Genomic DNA, 22,264 nt, shown 5'->3' with positions numbered 1-22,264 from the left:
ACCAGGGGCTCTTAGATCCAGAGCAGGCACCTGGAACGAAACTGGCCGCAAGCCATTTTCCTTTTTTACGCTCAATACCGCAGCGTCAGGAGTGCATACCAAGAAAGAGACAAGCAGTTCTCCGGAAAGCAGAAAGCTGAATAAGCTTACAGCTTGGGGGCCACCACAAGGTCCCATTTGTTTATTTTTGTTTTTATTTCCATTACTCTAGGAGGTGGATCAAAAAAGATCTTGCTGTGATTTATGTCAAAGAGTGTTCTTCCTATGTTTTCCTCTAAGAGTTTTACAGTGTCCGGTCTTACGTTTAGGTCTCGAATCCATTTTGAGTTTATTTTTGTGTATGGTGTTAGGGAGTGTTCTAATTTCATTCTTTTACATGTAGCTGTCGAGTTTTCCCAGCACCACTTATTGAAGAGGATGTCTTTTCTCCATTGTATATCCTTGCCTCCTTTGTCATAGATTAGTTGACCATAGGTACGTGGGTTTATCTCTGGGCTTTCTATACTGTTCCATTGATCTGTGTTTCTGTTTTTGTGCCAGTACCATATTGTCTTGATAACTGCAGCTTTGTAGTATAGTCTGAAGTCAGGGAGTCTGATTCCTCCAGCTCCGTTTTTTTCCCTCAAGACTGCTTTGGCTATTCGGGGTCTTTTGTGTCTCCATACAAATTTTAAGATTTTTTGTTCTAGTTCCATAAAAAATGCCATTGGTAATTTGATAGGGATTGCATTGAATCTGTAGATTGCTTTGGGTAGTATAGTCATTTTCACCATATTGATTCTTCCAATCCAAGAACATGGTATATCTCTCCATCTGTTGGTATCATCTTTAATTGCTTTCATCAGTATCTTATAGTTTTCTGCATACAGGTCTTTTGTCTCCCTAGGTAGCTTTATTCCTAGGTATTTTATTCTTTTTGTTGCAGTGGTAAGTGGGAGTGTTTCCTTAATTTCTCTTTCAGATTTTTCATCATTAGTGTATAGGAATGCAAGAGATTTCTGTGCATTAATTTTGTATCCTGCACCTTTACCAAATTCATTGATTAGCTCTAGTAGTTTTCTGGTGGCATTTTTAGGATTCTCTATGTATAGTATCATGTCATCTGCACACAGTGACAGCTTTACTTCTTCTTTTCCGATTTGGATTCCTTTTATTTCTTTTTCTTCTCTGATTGCCGTGGCTAGGACTTCCAAAACTATGTTGAATAATAGTGGTGAGAGTGGACATCCTTGTCTTTTTCCTGATCTTAGAAGAAATGCTTTCAGTTTTTCACCATTGAGAATGATGTTTGCTGTGGGTGTGTCGTATATGGCCTTTATTATGTTGAGGTAGGTTCCCTCTGTGCCCACTTTCTGGAGAGTTTTTATCATAAATGGGTGTGGAATTTTGTCAAAAGCTTTTTCTGCATCTATTGAGATGATCATATGGTTTTTATTCTTCAGTTTGTTAATATGGTGTATCACATTGATTGATTTGCGTATATTGAAGAATCCTTGCATCCCTGGGATAAATCCCACTTGATCATGGTGTATGGTCCTTTTAATGTGCTGCTGGATTCTGTTTGCTAGTATTTTGTTGAGGATTTTTGCATCTATATTCATCAGTGATATTGGTCTGTAATTTTCTTTTTTTGTAGTATCTTTGTCTGGTTTTGGTATCAGGGCAATGGTGGCCTCATAGAATGAGTTTGGGAGTGTTCCTTCCTCCGCAATTTTTTGGAAGAGTTTGAGAAGGATGGGTGTTAAGTCTTCTCTAAATGTTTGATGGAACTCACCTGTGAAGCCATCTGGTTCTGGACTTTTGTTTGCTGGAAGATTTTTAATCACAGTTTGAATTTCATTACTTGTGATTGGTCTGTTCATATTTTCTATTTCTTCCTGGTTCAGTCTTAGAAGGCTATACCTTTCTAAGAATTTGTTCATTTCTTCCAGGTTGTCCATTTCTTTGGCATAGAGTTGCTTGTAGTAGTCTCTTAGGATGCTTTGTATTTCTGCCATGTCTGTTTTAACTTCTCCTTTTTCATTTCTAATTTTATTGGTTTGAGTCCTCTCCCTCTTTTTCTTGATGAGTCTGGCTAATGGTTTATCAATTTTGTTTATCTTCTCAGAGAACCAGCTTTTAGTTTTATTGATCTTTGCTATTGTTTTATTTTTCTATTTCATTTATTTCTGCTCTGATCTTTATGATTTCTTTCCATCTGCTAACTTTGGGTTTTGTTTGTTCTTCTTTCTCTAGTTCCTTTCGGTGTAAGGTTAGATTGTTTATTTGAGGTTTTTCTTGTTTCTTGAGGTAGACTTGTATAGCTATAAACTTCCCTCTTAGAACTGCTTTTGCTGCATCCCATAGTTTTTGGATTGTCGTGTTTTCATTGTCATTTGTCTCTAGGTATTTTTTGATTTCGTCTTTGATTTCTTCAGTGATCTCTTGGTTATTTAGTAACGTATTGTTTAGCCTCCATGTGTTTGTGTTTTTTACGTTTTTTTCCTTGTAATTCATTTCTAATCTTATAGCGTTGTGGTCAGAAAAGATGCTTGATATGATTTCAATTTTCTTAAATTTACTGAGGCTTGATTTGTGACCCAAGGTGTGATCTATCCTGGAGAATGTTCCGTACGCACTTGAGAAGAAATTGTAATCTGCTGTTTTTGGATGGAATGTCCTATAAATATCAATGAAATCTATCTGGTCTGTTGTGTCATTTAAAGCTTCTGTTTCTTTCTTTATTTTCATCTTGGATGATCTGTCCATTGGTGTAAGTGAGGTGTTAAAGTCCCCCACTATTATTGTGTTACTGTTGATTTCCGCTCTTATAGCTGTTAGCAGTTGCCTTATGTATTGAGGTGCTCCTATGTTAGGTGCATATGTATTTATAATTGTTATATCTTCTTCTTGGATTGATCCCTTGATCATTGTGTAGTGTCCTTCCTTGTGTCTTGTAACATTCTTTATTTTAAAGTCTGTTTTATCTGATATGAGTATTGCTACTCCAGCTTTGTTTTGATTTCCATTTGCATGGAATATCTTTTTCTATCCCCTCACTTTCAGTCTGTGTGTGTCCCTAGGTCTGAAGTGAGTCTCTTGTAGACAGCATATATATGGGTCTTGTTTTTGTATCCATTCAGCATGCCTGTGTCTTTTGGTTGGAGCATTTAATCCATTCACGTTTAAGGTAATTATTGATATATATGTTCCTATGACCATTTTCTTAATTGTTTTGGGTTTGCTTTTGTAGGTCCTTTTCTTCTCATGTTTCCCACTTAGAGAAGTTCCTTTAGCATTTGTTGTAGAGCTAGTTTGGTGGTGGTCAATTCTCTTAGCTTTTGCTTCTCTGTAAAGCTTTTGATTTCTCCATCGAATCTGAATGAGATCCTTGCTCGGTAGAGTAATCTTGGTTGTAGGTTCTTCCGTTTCATCACTTCAAGTATATCATGCCACTTCCTTCTGGCTTGTAGAGTTTCTGCTGAGAAATCAGCTGTTAACCTTATGGGCGTTCACTTGTATGTTATTTGTTGTTTTTCCCTTGCTGCTTTCAATAATTTTTCTTTGTCTTTAATTTTTGCCATTTGATTTCTATGTGTCTCGGCGTGCTTCTCCTTGGGTTTATCCTGTATGGGACTCTCTGCGCTTCCTGGACTTGGGTGGCTATTTCCTTTCCCATGTTAGGGAAGTTTTCGACTATAATCTCTTCAAATATTTTCTCTGGTCCTTTCTCTCTCTCTTCTCCTTCTGGGACCCCTATAATGCAAATATTGTTGCGTTAAAGTTGTCCCAGAGGTGTCTAAGGCTGTCTTCATTTCTTTTCTTTCTTTTTTCTTTATTCTGTTCTGCAGCAGTGAATTCCACCATTTTGTCTTCCAGGTCACTTATCCGTTCTCCTGCCTCAGTTATTCTGCTATTGATTCCTTCTAGTGTAGTTTTCATTTCAGTTATTGTATTGTTCATCTCTGTTTGTTCTTTAATTCTTCTGGGTCTTTGTTAAACATTTCTTGCATCTTCTTGATCTTTGCCTCCATTCTTTTTCCGAGGTCCTGGATCATCTTCACTTCATTATTCTGAATTCTTTTTCTGGAAGGCTTCCTATCTCCACTTCATTTAGTTGTTTTTCTGGGGTTTTATCTTGTTCCTTCATCTGGTACATAGCCCTCTGCCTTTTCATCTTGTCTATCTTTCTGTGAATGTGGTTTTTTTCCCACAAGCTGCAGGAATGTAGTTCTTCTTGCTTCTGCTGTCTGCCCTCTGGTGGATGAGGCTATCTAAGAGGCTTGTGGAAATTTCCTGATGGGAGGGACTAGTGGTGGGTAGAGCTGACTGTTGCTCTGGTGGGCAGAGCTCAGTAAAACTTTAATCCACTTGACTGTTAATGGGTGGGGCTGGGTTCCCTCCCTGTTGGTTTTTTGGCCTGAGGCAACCCAACACTGAAGCCTACCTGGGCTCTTTGGTGGGGCTAATGACAGACTCTGGGAGGGCTCACGCCAAGGAGTACTTCCCAGAACTTCTGCTGCCAGTGTCCTTGTCCCCACGGTGAGCCACAGCCACCCCCCGCCTCTGCAAGAGACCTTCCAACACTAGCAGGTAGGTCTGGTTCAGTCTCCCTTGGGGTCACTGCTCCTTCCCCTGGGTCCCGATGCGCACACTACTTTGTGTGTGCCCTCCAAGAGTGGGGTCTCTGTTTCCCCCAGTCCTGTCGAAGTCCTGCAATCAAATCCCGCTAGCCTATAAAGTCTGATTCTCTAGGAATTCCTCCTCCAGTTGCCAGACCCCCAGGCTGGGAAGCCTGACGTGGGGCTCAGAACCTTCACTCCAGTGTGTGGACTTCTGTGGTATAAGTGTTCTCCAGTCTGTGAGTCACCCACGTGGCAGTTATGGGATTTGATTTTACTGTGATTGCGCCCATCCTACTGTGTCATTGTGGCTTCTCCTTTGTCTTTGGATGTGGGGTATCTTTTTTGGTGAGTACCAGTGTCTTCCTGTCGATGATTGTCCAGCAGATAGTTGTGATTCTGGTGTTCTCACAAGAGGGAGTGAGAGCACGTCGTTCTACTCTGCCATCTTCATTCCTCCCGACAACAGAGTATCTTGAAATTCTACAGAACAGCTGGTGACTCACCCTAAGACATTTCCAGGGTTGCAAAGGCCCAACATTTTAATGAGGCAGAAGGTTGGGATTGCAAAATATGCAGAAAATAAGTCTGATAACACTTCTTAACGATTTCATAGAAAAACCCTTATTTTTCCAATGGTCTCTTTTTAGCCCCCCTCCTAAGCAGTTGGTTGTGTATCAGTTTGGAAAGGGCAGTAGTCTTTGTGATTAATGTCCAGGATTATGGCTACCCCAAGACATGGCAGTGATATAGGTACAGTTGTCAGTCAACAGAGTTCTCCCACCTCCTGTCTCTGGCCAACTTACATACTCCTCCCCTTCCCCTTCAGCCTGTTCTAATAGAGTGCCCTCCTGCTACCCTCTTCCTACCCTGGCCCCCCCCTCACATATATATATATAACTTTCTAATCAGGTCCCATACCCTGGGGCCCTGTTCTTTAATTTCCAAGATAATCAGTTAATCATTTAAGGTCTTATCTTAAATGCTTTATAATTGTTTATTAACCTTTGCTGAGGATTATGCTTTGCCAGCATCAAGTGCTTTATTGTAGTTTTCTATCTTCTGGGAAATAGGGGAAAAACTATCAAGTAAGCAAACCTGGTTTGCTGATTTTAGCTTCACATTCTTGTAGACACCAGCTCTGGTTCCTAAGCTTTCCCTCCCAGGGCTCTTGAACCTTCTTTCCTCCAATTAAGTATATCTGTTTATCCAGCTCCCTTCAGAAGGAGCCAGCTGACCTTCAAAGTTGTTGAAGGGTGTTAAAAATATTATCCTCCTACCCCAAAGTAACATGATCATTTTAATGGAGACATCTTTTTTTTTCTTTTTTTTAGATTTAATCCTCACAAAACCCCTTTCAGATAGGTACTGTTAACATCCTTATTTCAAACATGCTCTGTGCCTCATTGCCAGTAAGTAGCAGAGCCTGGGTTTGAAACCAGGAAGTATAGGTCCAGAATTAATGGAGACATCTTAAGCCCAGCCCACCTCCTTGATGCTGAGACCCTGAGACCAAGACAGACTAAGAGAGAAGACTCTCTGTACCACCAGGGCTTCATAGTATACCTGGATCTTCAAAGCATTCTTGTCCTGCAGAATCTGCCTCATTTGTGACTTAATATATAAGATGTGGCGAAGGAGAAATGGAGTGTGAGAAAAAGCAGTGTTGTGTCCATTTATGTGGAATAAAAGATGTATAACAGGAAGAAATTTGGCTCGGGTAAGAGTGGGCCTAGAAGGTATGTCTGCTCATTGGAACCTCTCTGAGCATAAATCTTGAAGCATTATAGAGGAAGCAGGTGTCTTGTTCTGCTCAGGTTGTCATAACAAAATACCATAGACTGGGTGGCTAAACAACAGAAATTTATGTGTGCTGGCCAATTTATTTTCTGGCGAGGACTCCGTTCCTGACTTGCAGATGGCCACCTTTTTGCTTTGTCCTCACATGGTGGAGAGAGAGTGACCACTCTGGTGTCTCTTCTTATAAGAACGCTAATCTTATTGGATTAGGGCCCTGCCCTTATGACCTCATTAAACCTTAATTACTTCCTTACTATAAATATAGTCACATTAAGGTTTAGGGGTTCAACATATGAATTTGGTGGGGGGTGAGGGGGAGGGACACAGTTCAGCACATTAGCAGCAGGGAAGGCTTAATCCAGACCCCTTGCTCTGTGCCCAGAAAGTTGGGGGCATGTCCTCCAATGGTAGAGCCAGCATTCTACTATTTTGGAAGCAGGGATTAGAGGCAGGGGTGAGGCTTATAAATCTCTGCTAGGAGCTGAAGGGCACCCTGGGTACGTGTAGCGATACAGTATTTAGTGTTCGCTTCGCACATTCTGCTGCCTATCTCTCAGCATCAGAAGTTCGTTTGCTCAGAAGCTCTAACACCTGTGGCCCACAGGTCCACAGCCTGGGGCCAATAGGTGTTCAATTTTAGTGTCTTGAGAAGGACTCCCTGGCCTCCAATATTCATTTAGTCAACAACTAAAGAGCCAGGCAATGATCTAGGCACTGGGGAAATAATCCTGAATCAGACAAAGTCTGCCTCCCTCATTTGCTCACCAATTCTTCAAAGCCCTTTACAGAGCACAGAAACTACATGGTTACTTCCTGACTTTGGTTCCCAGGGAAGCAGCCAATCTCAGATCTTTTCCTGAGGACAGATTTTGATCAGGCTGGAGAGGAGGAAGACAGAGGATGGAGAAAAGGAAAAAGAGAGAGGGGGCTTTACCTCCAAAGACTCTCTTTGCTGACTTCCTGTTTATCTGTGCTGTCCTTAGTGCATGTCTCAGACATGGCCCCTCCTCTCTACACCCCCGTCTGACCCAGGTTGGACCCCATTTCCCCCTCCTCTCAGGTGATATGGACAATGGTTTCCTTGGAAAGGCTTGTGGAGGTGGAGAGGAGAGGAGTGAAGCGAGGAGATGGTAGCAACCACTCTGTTCCATCTTTCTCACAGGCAGGTCCCACTCTTTTAGGCCATGGAGTCAACAGGACTGGAAAAGTTCTTGAGAACTTGACGTATAGACTGAATCACAGGCGGAGTTTGCAGACTTCAAAGCTTGCGCAGCCCAGCTGCCCTTCCCTACTGTCAGAATTGCCTTAATTCCCTTAAGGAGAATGCCATTATACTTATCTTCATTGCAACACTGCTTGTGGAAGGCTTTATCAGTAACTGGAGCAGCTTCCTGAGGAGATGTGAACTGAGGGGTGAATCAGTGCTCCAGCTACAATGCCCCTATCAGCACCCTCTGATTAGGGAAGACAAGGCAATTTTGGAACCTACCGATTAGGAGTTTGTGATTCTCCTTGAGAAATACCCAACTGTCTGGATTCAAAACTAAGATTTCCACTTAACAGAAGTTGGGCAAGTTGCTTAACCTCTCTTAAGTCCTAGTTTTTATAAAATAGGGGTTTTAAAAAGCAGTAACTATCGGACTTCCCTGGTGGCACAGTGGTTAAGAATCCGCCTGCCAATGCAGCGGACACAGGTTCAAGCCCTGGTCCGGGAAGATCCCTCATGCCACGGAGCAACTAAGCCTGTGTACCACAACTACTGAGCCTGTGTGCCACAACTACTGAGTCTGCGTGCCACAACTACTGAAGCCCGCGTGCCTAGAGCCCGTGCTCCACAACAAGAGAAGCCACCGCAATGAGAAGCCCGCGCACTGCAACGAAGAGTAGTCCCCCCAGCTCGTGGCAACTGGAGAAAGCCCACGTGCAGCAACGAAGACCCAACACAGCCAAAAATAAATAAGTAAATTTATTTTTTAAAAAAAGGCAGTAATTATCTTGGAGGGGGTTGGGAGGATTCAGTGAGATAATGCAAGAAAGGCCCTTGGCTCAGAGCTTGGAACCAAGTAAGCTCTCCATAAAGGTTAACTATTTTTTTTTTTTTTAAAGGAATGATTTTTTTTTAAAATTATTTATTTATTTATTTATGGCTGTGTTGCGTCTTTGTTTCTGTGCGAGGGCCTTCTCTAGTTGCGGCAAGTGGGGGCCACTCCTCATCGCGGTGCGCGGGCCTCTCACTATCGCGGCCTCTCTCGTTGCGGAGCACAGGCTCCAGACACGCAGGCTCAGTAATTGTGGCTCATGGGCCCAGTTGCTCCGCGGCATGTGGGATCCTCCCAGACCAGGGCTCGAACCCGTGTCCCCTGCATTGGCAGGCAGACTCTCAACCACTGCGCCACCAGGGAAGCCCCAAGGTTAACTATTTTTATTAATAATAACTGAGTTTTTGGTAATCACATGAGGACATGCTTTGTGTGAGCCTTTTCTCTCTCCCCCTAAAGGCCTCTGTCAGGTTCCACTGAGCTCATTCAGTGCTCTGACGTGGAGCTTGACAAAACCTCATCAGTGTCTGGACTGGGCCCGTGGTGCCTGGGTGCCAAGCTTAAGCAAGACCTCCCAGGCAGTCACCACTAAGGCTGCATTCTCCTATTATGAAGATAGGGGATATACACTGATACTTGCCATACTATTTCAAAGAGTTATTGCCAGGATCCAGTGTGTCAATGTACAGGAATGTAATTCATGCAAGGAAAAAAAGCCATACAGATTCAGTGCAACACCTTGTCATAGTTCCTATCCCAAATAGGTTACAATACAGCTAAGGGGATATAACTTAAACCAAGTGATAACAGTATACATGTGACTGAAGTGTTAGCCACTTGGATGTCCCCAAAGTCTTCTGACCTACTGGGAACACCCATCCTTTAATATTTAAATAAAATTGTCTTGAACCCACATCTCCTGTAGAGTGAGAATAATCACCATCATTCCCAATCTTTCTGAGAATTCTTGGGGCCCCTCTCCTTGTTGTCTCTGGCTCTGTTTGAACACTTCTGATGAATTTTCTAACTTTGCTGGATGGGCTGCCTTTTTTTTTTCAATATCATATCCCTGCCCCCACCTCCACCCCAGCAGCCCTGAACACCATCTGGCTTTCTGAATTCTCCAAGCATCACTGGCACCGAGCTGTATGTGTAGCAGATTTTACTGAAGACTTGAGGGAAGGAAGGTGAAGTTCTAGCTCAGTACAGCAAATGTTAAATGTCCCTTTCCCTAATTGCCCCTGAAAAGACCTCACTGGCCCGCTTTTTACGTAGAGACCCAGCAACCACCCTATTGCTCCATTTCCTTCTTCTGCCGTCTTCTACCTGCTCCTCCTAGGTTGGTCCAATAATTCATGCTATATTACTTATGTAGGACAAAATAGACACACCATCTATTGAATGCTTACTTTGTACCAGGCACTATGCTAAGTGCTTTTACATTTCTCAAATAACACACATTCTCACTTTCCTTTGCTCCAGACAATCCAGGCACATATCCTAGGAGCTTCTATTTTTTTCAATAAATAAATTTTACAGAACTTTTATGTGCTAGGTGCTGGGATCTTTGCTCTAACGGAGCTTCATAGCCAAAGAGCCAATCAAGATAATTTGCTAAAAAAAAAAAAACCAAAATAAAAAACCCCCCCCCAAAACCCCACAATTCTCAATGAGGAATTCTACTGCTACTTTTATACAAACTTTTTTCCCTCTGGACTACAATTTAAGACAACATTATAACAAACAGCAATATTAGAGAAAAATATAAATGATGCCACGTGATTGACACATGAGTAGCTCAGGCAATAAAAGAGGACAGTGAATTCACTGGGGACTGAAATAGAGTCCAAAGACTTTCAGGAAAAGGGGGATTCATCTATGTTGGATCTTAAAGGATGAGTGGCATGAAAATAGGAAGAGAAGGACTTCCCTGGCGGTCCAGTGGCTAAGACTCTGCGCTTCCAATGCAGGGGACGCGGGTTCAATCCCTGGTTGGGGAATTAAGATCCCACACACCGTGCGGTGAGGCCAAAAAAAAAGAAAATAGGAAGAGAGGAGGAAGACATGGGAGGCTAGGGCAGGATGAGCAGTAGAGAGGCATGTTTAAGAGCAAGGACTCTGGGCTCAAACTCAGCTCTGTCATTTGCTTACTTTGGGACTTTGGCAGATTGTTTCAGCTCTCTAAGCCTGAGTTTCCTCATCTGGAAAACTGGGATAGCAACAGTACTTTCCTCAAAGGTGTGTGGTCATGATTAAATGAGAAAATGCATGAAATGCATTTCAGGCTTGGAGTAATGCCTGAAATATGATAAGTGAACAAAATAGCTTTAAAAAACAAGCAAAGGATCTATAATAGGATCTTTATACTTCAGCTATTAAAATTTTGGGAACATCTTACCATTTATACAAATGTTTTTTTCCTTTTACTTTTGTTCTCATTTAGTAGGCAGATTCCAAATCTTGTAGGCAGATATACTTATCATCACTTCCATTTTGCAGAAGTGGAAATCAAGATTCAAGAAAGTTAAATACTTTCCCCAAAGGCATGAGGTCACTTTGCTCATGGAGCTTCTGACTCCAAATCTTTCTAATCCTGCCTTAAAAGTAAAACAAAACAAAACAAACAAACAAAAACCCACCCACCAAAAAACCAAAAACCAAAAACCACACACACAAAAACCCAAAGAGACAAACCCTGAAGTGGTTAATAACAAATAGTTTGGCCAAGGATTACTTTCTTATTACTTGTTTTCCAAACAAGGATAGACTTTTACCAATGGCATATAGTTAGAGCATCTAGGGGGAGGGTCAGGAGTGAGAAACCAACACCAACTTTCCTAGACTTTGTCCACCTCACAATTTAGCCATGGAAAATAATTGGCCAACTATAAATCAATAAGGAATACTAGAGGTCAGACTTTTCTAATCAAAACCCAAGCTAAAAGTCTCCCAAGAAGTTCAGCAAATAGAGAATAAAGGTTCTAGTCATAGTCCTGTAAGACTAATTGTGGGAGGTAGTTGTTAACGCTGAAGCTCTGGAACACATGAGCGTGCTCACAGGGCCTCGCTGGGTTCTCCACAAGCATCATCCATTCGCATCATAAAGCCTTGACTGCTCAGCTACCTGCTCCGTGACAAACACGCCCTGAGCACTGTCTGCCTCAGTCGCCAGCTCCACTCTGCAAGGACTGAGGAGGCCCCCGCAGGCATTCCCGAGGCTGTTTGAGTTCTCTCTATCACAGCTTTCTCAGGCAAAGCACTGCAAGGTATAAGTAGGAGAGGTGGGAAACAGAGAGGAAGGGGTTTGAGAGAGAGAGAGAGAGAGAGGAAAGAGGAAGGGAGGTAGAGTCAGAGAGATAGAGAAATTACAAACAGTGTGTCGGGAAAGAATCTTTAGGAATAGGATTCCTTAACACCAGGGCGGAGAGGTTATAATTCCTTAGGATTTAACCATATTTTCACTCTGCTTTCTGTAGTGAGATAACATTTGGTTGATCTTTCAATTAGGTATTTCTAGAAACTCTTTACTGAAAAAGCAGGTTATCCAGCACTTGGTCATTCAATTGGCCAAGACTAGTCCTGTGGAACGGAAGGGGATTTATCATCTCCCCCCTCTATTTCCACGCCCTCCACACATTCAGTGTCTCACTACTCTGAAAGGAACCCGTGTGGGAGACAAAGCTAGAGAGAAAAAGACCTTAAATTTCTCATAGGCAAAATTTTAAAAAGCAGCAGAATTCCATGAAAAATGGCAAACATTTCAAAAAATAAATCATAGTTGGATGTATAAGACATTAAAAAATAAGGGGGTGGGCTTCCCTGGTGGCGCAGTGGTTGAGAATCTGCCTGCCAATGCAGGGGACACGGGTTCGTGCCCTGGTCTGGGAAGATCCCACATGCCACGGAGCACCTGGGCCCATGAGCCACAACTACTGAGCCTGCGCGTCTGGAGCCTGTGCTCCGCAACAAGAGAGGCCGCGATAGTGAGAGGCCCACGCATTGCGATGAAGAGTGGCCCGCGCTTGCCGCAACTAGAGAAAGCCCTCGCACAGAAACGAAGACCCAAGACAGCCAATAATAAATAAATTAAAAATAAATAAATAAATAAGGGGGTGCTTGGAAAACACTAGTCATCACCACCCCTTTAAACTTGCCTTTGTTTTTTTTTTTAACTTTTAATTTTATATTGGGGTATAGCCGATTAACAATGTTGTGATAGTTTCAGGTACACAGCAAAGCGACTCAGCCATACATATACATGTATCCATTCTCCCCCAAACTCCCAACCAGGGAGTCCCATCCAGCCTCCCCTCCCATCCAGGCTGCCACGTAACATTGAACAGAGTTCTCTGTGCTATACAGTAGGTCCTTGTTGAAAGCAACTTTTTTTTTTGGCCATGCCACACAGCATGCAGGATCTTAGTTCCCTGACCGAGGATTGAACCCCTACCCCCTGCAATGGAAGCACGGAGTCTTAACCACTGGACCACCAGGCACCAGGGAAGTCCCAATAAGATCTTTTTTTTTTTTTCCCTTTGGTCACACTGTGCGGCCTGCGGGATCTTAGTTACCCAACCAGGGATTAAACCCACACCCCCTGCACTGGGAGCGTGGAGTCTTAACCACTGGACCGCCAGGGAAGTCCCTAAACCTGCCTTTATATTTTGGCCATACTGCAGGGCATGTGGGATCTTAGTTCCCCAACCAGGGATCAAAGCCCATGCCCCCTGCATTGGAAGCGTGGAGTATTAACCACTGGACTGCTAGGGAAGTCCCTAAACCTGCCATTTTAACTGTCCCCAGTAATTCACATGGCCTGGTGTTCAGGGTCAACCCTTTTAAAACTTGTGACATTGAAGAAGTGGATCTTTAGATGCTTTCCTTTGCCCCCTACTCCATGTCTTGTTTTCTCCTTCACAGTGTCTTCTCTCTGGTGAGAGGGAACAAAGGCCCTAGCTCTAACTCAAGCTCTATACCTGGCTCTAACACATGCCTACTTCTACACAGGGCCAAGTGAGGAAAGCACCACTGGGGGGACAGAAGGAGAAAAGTAAGTAAAAGGAATGCTTTACCTAGTGGGTAACAGAGGGGATTTGGGAGGAGATGGCATCTGAGAAGATAACTCTAATTTTGTGTTTAGAACAATTAGTGCTGAGACATCAGTGGATCTTCTAAGTGGAAAGGTTTTTGGGAAGACAGGAGAATGAGGGGAGATTTCTCAAGGTCACCGTTAGAGAGAGGGACTGGATGTCATCTCCATGAAGTGGAAGGTGTGTAATAGGCTGTCGGGTTCACTGAGGGCCTGAGTGCACCACCAGCAGAGCACAGGGTCCTTACACCATGCTCACCAGGCAGCTGCTTGCAGCTTGATGACGGGCGTTACCCACAGTCAGTTCAGTTGTGGTTAATAGGAAGATCTTAAAGGTCCATTTTGCTCTAAAAATCTATAAGATTCTACAAGATAACCTGCTCCACCCCTCCAGACAGCAGCTATTTTATGACCCTGGCTGGCACCAAGGCCAGATGGAATTGAGCAAGGGAGGAATGGGAGGGCCTAGAAGTTCTTCTCCTTGGATCTTTGATTTCTTCAATCACCCTCTTGAAAGCAGGATAATTTCCAAATCTGTTCTCTTCATTAGGTGGTAACAAGATAATATAATACTATATCCACTTAACATTAGCTCAGCCAATGATTAGAAAGTTGAATTTTCAGTTTGTTGGTTCTCTGCCTTTCCTCTAAATATAATTTCTTCATTTTAAACAAATTTTCTGCATTTTCTCGAAAGGTTGCTAAATGACATTAGCACAGTATGAACCCTGGCAGATCTATCCTTAGAGCTCAAGAAGGGATAACCCACGTGGGAAGATTGCATGGGTGCCGGAAAAATCCTGGTGATCAAAGCTTTTCTAGCTCCTTTCCTTAGGGCATGATTTCTTCCATCTTCTTCATTATTTATTATCCAACAGTGTTTATTAAATGCCTGCTGTGTCACAACACTAGGAGAAGCACTATGCATTTGAGCTGGGAGTGATGAGTGTTTTGATTGGTTTGCTTGTTTGTGCTAACTGTGTTACTGGGCTGCTGGAGAGCCTTTCTGTCTGTCTAACAGATGGTTGAGGGCATCACAGAGGAGACTGGAATTTGTCTGGAGGTGAGACAGGAGCAGGAATGGTTTCATGGGTGTGTGACCTAGGCAGTCACACAAGGCCCACTCTCAGAAGGGTCCTGTGCTTGGTTTAATACTCTGCTGTCAAAATCTGGATATTCTTAATATTTTTGAACAAGGAGGGCCACATTTTCATTGAACACTGGGCCCCACAAATTATGTAGCTGGTCTTGAATAAGAGAGATTCTTCTGGAGAGAATTCTGCATCTGGGGACAGAAGACTATAGGAATATAATAATAGAAGTTGCATAGGAGTGGGAGAAAAGGCACCAAACACTACTCTGAGCTGTAGGTTTGTCCATAATTATTTGCCAGATTGAATTGAAGTGAGAAGAAAAGCAGTCCCCATCGAGCATTGAGCTAAGTAAGTACTTCACATGAATTAACTCAATTTAGGATTCTATTGAACGGGCACTATAGTTACCCATGTTAGCTCTTAAACTAATGCTATTTTGTTACAGCCAACTACCATTCTATTTACAAAATGACAGGCAACATTTTTTTATATAGATGTCTGCTCCACCTCTACCCCTCCGCTCAGCCCTCCAGTGTAATCTGCTATTGTTTGCAGCTACAGCTTTAGATCTGGAAGTCCTGGAAGGTAGAAGTGAAGACTTTTTAATTGTATCCATTCCTGCTATAGAACCCAATACTTGTCTTCACAGGCCTTTGTTAAAATGCCTCTTCCCAGAGGACAGGACCCTTGTCTGTGTGGGTCACAACTGTATGCTCAGCATCTAAGGCTGCATCCAGCACAATTAGTAGGCACTCAGATATTACTTAGAGAGTTCCACTTCTGGCCAAGATGGAGTAACAGGGACCAGACTTACTGTCTCATTCTAAACAACTAAAAAGTCCTGACCAAATATATGGAACAATGATTTTCAGATGTTGGACAACAGGCAGCACAGGATGGTGATCCTTGAAAGAAGGGTGATAAAATGAACCCTATGATTGTCTCAGCTTACTGCCTGGAGAGAGTTTCCAGGCCGTAGCTCAGAGAAGTACGAAAGGGCCCAGTGATCTCGTGGAGTTCAGAGTTCAGTTCAAGGTGGCTGGAATTCACAGGGCAGAGTACTGAGGAGGAGAGAGTAATAGAAAGCTCATGAGGACATGCATGTGAGGAAACCAATGAGGCCTGAGAAAGATGAACTGGAAAAGAGCAGGTAGAAAAATCCTCAGAGCTCACGTAGAACTGGGAAACTATTAACCCAAGTGGAAAGACCTCCTAATCCTTGGGGCAGTGAGTAGAGTTCTCAGAAAAGGACTGCCTCATAGAGCCAAATTAGTCCTAGTTTAAAGGCTGTTTTGTTTTTGTTTTGGCCACGCGGCATGTGGGATCTTAGTTCCATGTGGGATCTTAGTTCCCTGACCAGGGATCGAACCCACACCCCCTGCAGTGGACATGCAGAGTCTTAACTGCCAGAGAAGTCCCTTTAAAAGCTGTTTTGGACCTATATATAACAACCCAGAAAAAAACAAGACTTGCTAGATTCAAGCTGTTTCCAAGTAATAACTTAGCTACATCCTAGAATGAAGTCCAAAAATATTTAAAGGAATACAGAAAATACAGCACCCAACTATGTAAAACTCATATTAACTGTCATCTGACTTTAAAGTACCATCTTACTTTAAAAAATTTTTAATTTACTTTATGTAATAAAGCATAAAAATAAGGCTCATAACAAGGGGGAAAATCAATCAATAGAAAAAACAAAGAAATGACCCATGATAGATTTAGAGGACAAAATCATTAAAACAAGTATTTTAATACATCCCGTATGTATTAAAATATGTTCAAGAAGGTAGAGAAAGTAATGAGCTTAATGAGGAGAGAAATAGAAGATATTAAAAAAAATTATAAAAAAGATATAAGTTTGAAATTAAACTTCTGGAGATAAAAAGTACACTATCTGAAATGAAAAGTACACTGGATGGGATTAATAGCAGTTTACACACTGAGGATAAAAAGATTAGTGAACTTGAAGACATAGCAATAGAAACTATCTGAAATGAAACATAGAGGAGAGAGAGAGAGAGAACACTGTATTAGAGATCTGTGGAATATCTTCAAGGGCCTGATGTATATCTAATTGGAGTCCCAGAAAGAGAGAATAGATGGTGGAGACAGAAAAGTATTTGAAGGTACACTATTTTAAAAATTGTATGGTAAAGTATCTTTCATTAAAATTCATTTTTTTGGTACATAGAAATATAGTTGATTTTTGTATTTTGTTTTTGCATACTCTTGTAGAGATCATTCCCACCAGCAGTGTATGAGAATTCCAGTTGCTCTGCAAACTCATCAGTACTTGGTATTGTCATTTTTTTCTTTTTAAAAAAAATTTATTTATTTTATTTTTGGCTGCATTGGGTCTTCGTAGCTGCGCACGGGCTTTCTCTAGTTGTGGTGAGCCAGGGCTACTCTTTGTTGCAGTATGCGGGCTTTTCATTGCAGTGGCTTCTCTTGTTGTGGAGCACGGGCTCTAGGTGCACAGGCTTCAGTAGTTGTGGCTTGCGGGTTCTAGAGCGCAGGCTCAGTAGTTGTGGCGCACGGGCTTAGTTGCTCTGTGGCATGTGGGATCATCCCAGACCAGGGCTCGAACCCATGTTGCCTTTATTGGCAGGTGGATTCTTAACCACTGCGACACCAGGGAAGCCCCATTTTTCTCTTTACTTTCTTTTCCTTTTCTTCTCTCTCTCTCTTTTTTTTTTAGTTTTAGCCATTCTAATGGGTGTATAGTTGTATCTCATTGTGGTTTTAATTTCCCTTTTCCTGGTGACTGATGATGTAGCATCTTTCCATATGCTTTTTTGCCATCTGATATTTTCTTTGGTGAAATATCTAAGTCTTTTGCCCATTTATCAAGTTGTTTGGTTGTTTTTTTCTTAATATTCAGTTTTGAGAGTTTTAAATATATGCTGGATATAAGTTCATTATCAGATATGGAATTTGCAAATGTTTTCTACCTATTTGTGGTGTATCTTTTCATTCTCTTTATAGTGTCTTTTGAAAAACAGAGGTTCTTTTTTTTTTTTTTAGAGAGAGAAAACCTTATTTATTTATTTATCTATTTATGGCTGTGTTGGGTCTCCGTTTCTGTGTGAGGGCTTTCTGTAGTTGCGGCAAGCAGGGGCCACTCTTCATTGCGGTGCGTGGGCCTCTCACCATCGCAGCCTCTCTTGTTGCAGAGCACAGGCTCCAGATGCGCAGGCTCAGTAGTTGTGGCTCACGGGCCCAGCCGCTCCGCGGCATGTGGGATCCTCCCAGACCAGGAGTCGAACCCGTGTCTCCTGCATTGGCAGGCAGACTCTCAACCACTGCGCCACCAGGGAAGCCCCAGAGGTTCTTAATTTTGATGAAATCCACCTTATTAATTTTTCTTTTATGGATTGTGCTTTTGACATTATATGTAAACATTTTTTGCCTAATCCAAGATCACAATGGTTTGCTCTTATTTTTTTTTTCCTAGAAGCTTTATAGTTTCTGATTTTGGATTTCGGTCTATGATCCATTTTGAGCTGCTTTTAAAATAGGGCACAAGTTATGAATTGACATTAATTTTTCTTTTTTGCATATGGATACCTAATTTTCCTGGTGCCATTTGTTGAAAACATTATCCTTTTTACATTGCGTTGCCTTTACAACATTGTGGAAAATCAATTCACCATATATTTGTGGGTCTATTTCTGGACTCTTTATTCCATTGAACTCTGTGTCAGTGCTTTCTCTGATACCACACTGTCTTAATTACTGTCTATTTATAATGAGCCTTTGCCTTAATCTTCTCAGGCTGCCATAACAAAATGCCATAGACTGGGTGGCTTAAACAAGAAATTTATATTCTCATAGTTCCGGAGGCTAGAAGTTTGAGATCAGGATGCTAGCATGATCAGGTTATGGTGAGAGTTTTCTACCTGGCTTGTAATCAGCCGTGTTCTTACTGCATCCTCACATGGCCTTTGTGCTTACACAGAAAGAGATACTTCTCTTTTTTCCTCGTTTTATAAGACCACTAATCCCATCATGAAGACAGCGCTCTCATGACCTAATCTGACCCTAACTACTTCACCAAGGCCCCATTTCCAAATACCATCATATTGGAACTTATGGTTTTGATGTATGAATTTTGGAGGGACACAGTCAATCCATAACAACCTTGAAAACAAGTACTATGAATCTTCCCATCTTGTTCTTCTTTTTCAAAATTGTGTTGACTATGCTAGTTCCTTTGACTCTCCATATAACTTTTAAAATCAGTTTGTCAATTTTTATTTAAAATCTTTGGGAAGAATTGACATTTTAACAGTATTGAGTCTTTTAATTCATGAACATGGAATATGTCTCCAATTATTTGTTTTCTTTGATTTCGTTCACCAGGGTTCTATAGTTTTCAGCATACAGGATGGGGGTGGGGGTGGGAGGGAGGTCCAAGAGGGAGGGGATATAGGTATACATATGGCTGATTCACTTCATTGTACAGCAGAAACTAACACAACATTGTAAAGCAATTTTACTCCAATAAAAATATAAATAAATAAAAATAAAAATAAAGTAAAATAAAATAAACATAAGTATTTCATGTTTTTTGGTGCTCTTGTAAATGGTACTCTTTTTAAAATTCAGTTTCCAACTGTTCATTGCTGGAATGTAGAAATACAGTAGATTTTATTTATTGATCTTGTATCCTGTAGCCTAATTAAACTCGCTTATAAGTTCTGGTTGTTTTTGTTTTGTTTGTAGATATTTTGAGATTTTCTATGTAGAAAAGTATATTGTCTGTGAGTAGAGATAATTTTCTTTCTTCTTTCCAATCCATATGTCTTTCAGGTCTTTTCTTGTCTTATTGTACTCTCTAGACCTCCAGTATGCTGTTAAATGGCAGTGGTGAGAGCATTCTTGTTCCTGATCTTAGGGAGAAAACATTTATTTAGTTTTTCATGATCAAAAATGTTGCTAAGTTGTAGGGTTTTTTGTTTACCTCCTTTATCAGATTGAAAAAGTTGCCTCTATTCCTAGTTTGCTATAAGTTTTTATCATAAACAAATATAGAACTTTGTTAAATCCTTTTTCTGCATCTACGGGGGTAATAATGTGGCTTTTCATTTTTAGTCTGTTGATGTGGTAAATTAGATTGATTTTCAAATGTTGAATAGCCTTTCATTCCTGGGATAAGTTCCACTTTGTTATTATACATTATTCTTTTTACGTATTGCTGGATTTGATTTACTAGTGTTTTGTTGAGGATTTTTTTCATGTTATGTTCCTGTGGAATGTTGATCTGTAGTTTTTTTTTTATGTTACCATCTGGTTTTTGTATCAGGGTATTGCTGGCCTCCTAAATGAGTCATCAGTGTTCCCTCCTCTTTTACAGTCTGGAAGAGTTTATGAAAACTGGTATTATTTCTTCCTTATGTCCTCTGAAAAAAAATGCACAACCTAAAAGTTGAGAGTTATGTTTTGTTTGGCGGACATTCTTAGGACTTCAAGCCCAGGAGGCAGGATCTCAATTAACTCTGAGAAACTGCTCCGAGAGGGTGAGGGGGGAGCTCAGATATGTAGGACTTTTGCAACAAAGGGCAGGTAGTCGGAAGTCAAAAGATTATTGTTAATTAAAGAAAACCAGATATCTCAAGTTAAGGAATTTAGCGCTTTTCTATGGGAATATGCAAGAGTCCTGGCTCTCTGAAATCATTCCTTTGATATGCACCTCAGCTATCTGGGGCCAGTATCCTGTAGGTTCTCATCCTGAGTTCCCTCAGGGCTTACCAGCTCATCATTGGAGGTGGCTGCAATCGTTGATGACTGTGCATTCCTTTGTTTACAGATATGGCAGGCAATATTTTATTTCTCACTTAGATATTTGGTAGAATTTTAATATTTGAAGACATCTGGGCCTAAGTTTTCTGTGTTGGAAGGTTTTTATGTGTACATTCTTTAATAGATATAAGACTATGCTGATAATCTACTTCTTCTGAAGTGAGCTTTGGCAGTTTTGAGTCTCATGGAATTTGTTTCATTTAAATATTTGAATTTGTGAGCATAGAGTTGTTTTTATTATTCCCTTATTATCTTTTTAATGTATGTAGGAACTATAGTGGTGTCCCCTCTTACTCCTGATATTTGTAACTTGTTTCTTCTCTTTTTTTCCTTCACCATTCTAGCTAGATACTTATCAATTTAATTGTACTTTTCAAAGAATCAAGCTTTTCATTTCATTGATCTTCTTTATATTTTTTTTCTCCTGGTCTCACTTTTCTTGTTTTCTGCTCTTAATTATTTCCTTCAGTCTGTGTTGGGTTTGATTTACTCTTCTATTTCCAGTTTCTTAAGGTGACGTTTTAGATAATTGATTTTAGACCTTGTTGTGGGTTTGTTTTCTAGTATAAGTACTGCTTCAGTTGCATCCCATAGATTTTGATTTAAGATTTTTTTTTTTGATGTGGACCATTTTTAAAGTGTTTATTGAATTTGTTACAATATTGCTTCTGTTTTATGTTTTGGTTTTTTGGCTGTGAGGCATGTGGGATCCTAGATCCCCGACAAGGGATCAAACCTGCACCCCCTACGTTGGAAGGCGAAGTCTTAACCACTGGACTGCCAGGGAAGTACCCCCCCCCCCCCGCATAGATTTTTATTTTATTTATTTATTTATTTTTAAAATTATTTATTTATTTATTTGGTTGTGCTGGGTCTTAGTTGCGGCAAGTGGGCTCCTTTGTTGTGGCATGAGGACTCCTTAGTTTCGTCATGTGAAGTCTTAGTTGTGGCATGCATGTGGGATCTCGTTCCCTGACTAGGGATCGAACCGAGGCCCCCTGCATCAGGAGCACGGAGTCTTAATCACTGCCCCACCAGGGAAGTCCCGGATTTTGATATTTTAAAATTTTGATCAATTAAAATGTTTCTAATTTCCCTTGTGACTTCTTTGAGTCATGGGTTATTTACAACTATCTTGTCTAATTTCCAAATATTTGGGGACTTTCAAGGTATCTTTTTGTTAAACATTCCTAGTTTAACTCCTTAATTGCCTTAGAACATATTTTGTATGATTTCAATTATTTTAAATATTCCAAGGTTTTTTTTTTCCCCTAGAATATGGTCTGCCTTGGTGAATATTCTGTATACTCCTAAAGTCAATGTATATTCTGCACTTGTCAGGTGAAATGTTTAAATATGTCAGGTCAAGTAAATTAATGATGTTGTTTAGATCTTCTGTTTTCTCATATTTTTTTCTATTTATGCTATCAATTATTGAGAGAAGAGTATTAAACTCTCCAGCCATAGTTTTGTACTTGCCTATTTCTCCTTTCACTTTTATCCATTTTTGCCTTGTATCCTTTGAAGCTACATTATTTAGTCCATATGAAACAGGAGGGAAGGGGGCAGGGCACAACCTTTAAAAGAATGACATAGCTGTTGAAGATGTGACATAAACTGGTTAGAACCAACTAGGTCCAAGATGGTGGAAGATTCAACTTCCAGTGGACCTTGAGCCTCATTATACACTCATTGTAATACATTAACATGCTAAATGACACACCTACCAGCACCAAGACAGTTCCAAGGCTGACCATAAAAGGTCGAAAAGTGGGTGGTGGCTCAATTCCTGGAAATATCCTCCCCTTCCCCAAAATAGTTGGAATAATCCTCCCA

At 41.0% G+C, this 22,264-nt stretch overlaps 1 protein-coding gene across 10 annotated transcripts in view; it reads left to right on the top strand.

Annotated features, from left to right (window-relative positions):
• SLC28A2 (solute carrier family 28 member 2) overlaps nucleotides 1-22,264 on the top strand; it is an 84,875-nt gene that overhangs the window by 12,042 nt on the left and 50,569 nt on the right. For 2 of the 10 annotated variants that reach the window (XM_057543977.1, XM_007169690.2), the window contains exons 1-2: nucleotides 4,416-4,572; nucleotides 13,361-13,490. The exons of 3 other annotated variants lie outside the window; for them this stretch is intronic. In XM_057543977.1, the coding sequence (XP_057399960.1) occupies nucleotides 13,430-13,490 (61 nt within the window). In that variant the 5' untranslated portion in view covers nucleotides 4,416-4,572; nucleotides 13,361-13,429. Of the gene's footprint in view, nucleotides 1-4,415; nucleotides 4,573-13,360; nucleotides 13,491-22,264 lie in introns of those variants that run through there. 5 more of the 10 variants (XR_009007686.1, XM_007169688.2, XM_007169696.2 and 2 more) reach the window with 3 other exon arrangements.

Source organism: Balaenoptera acutorostrata, chromosome 3 (assembly GCF_949987535.1).
Source record: "Balaenoptera acutorostrata chromosome 3, mBalAcu1.1, whole genome shotgun sequence".
NCBI classification, from domain to species: domain Eukaryota; kingdom Metazoa; phylum Chordata; class Mammalia; order Artiodactyla; family Balaenopteridae; genus Balaenoptera; species Balaenoptera acutorostrata.
This window is presented reverse-complemented; position numbering and strand designations above follow the sequence as displayed.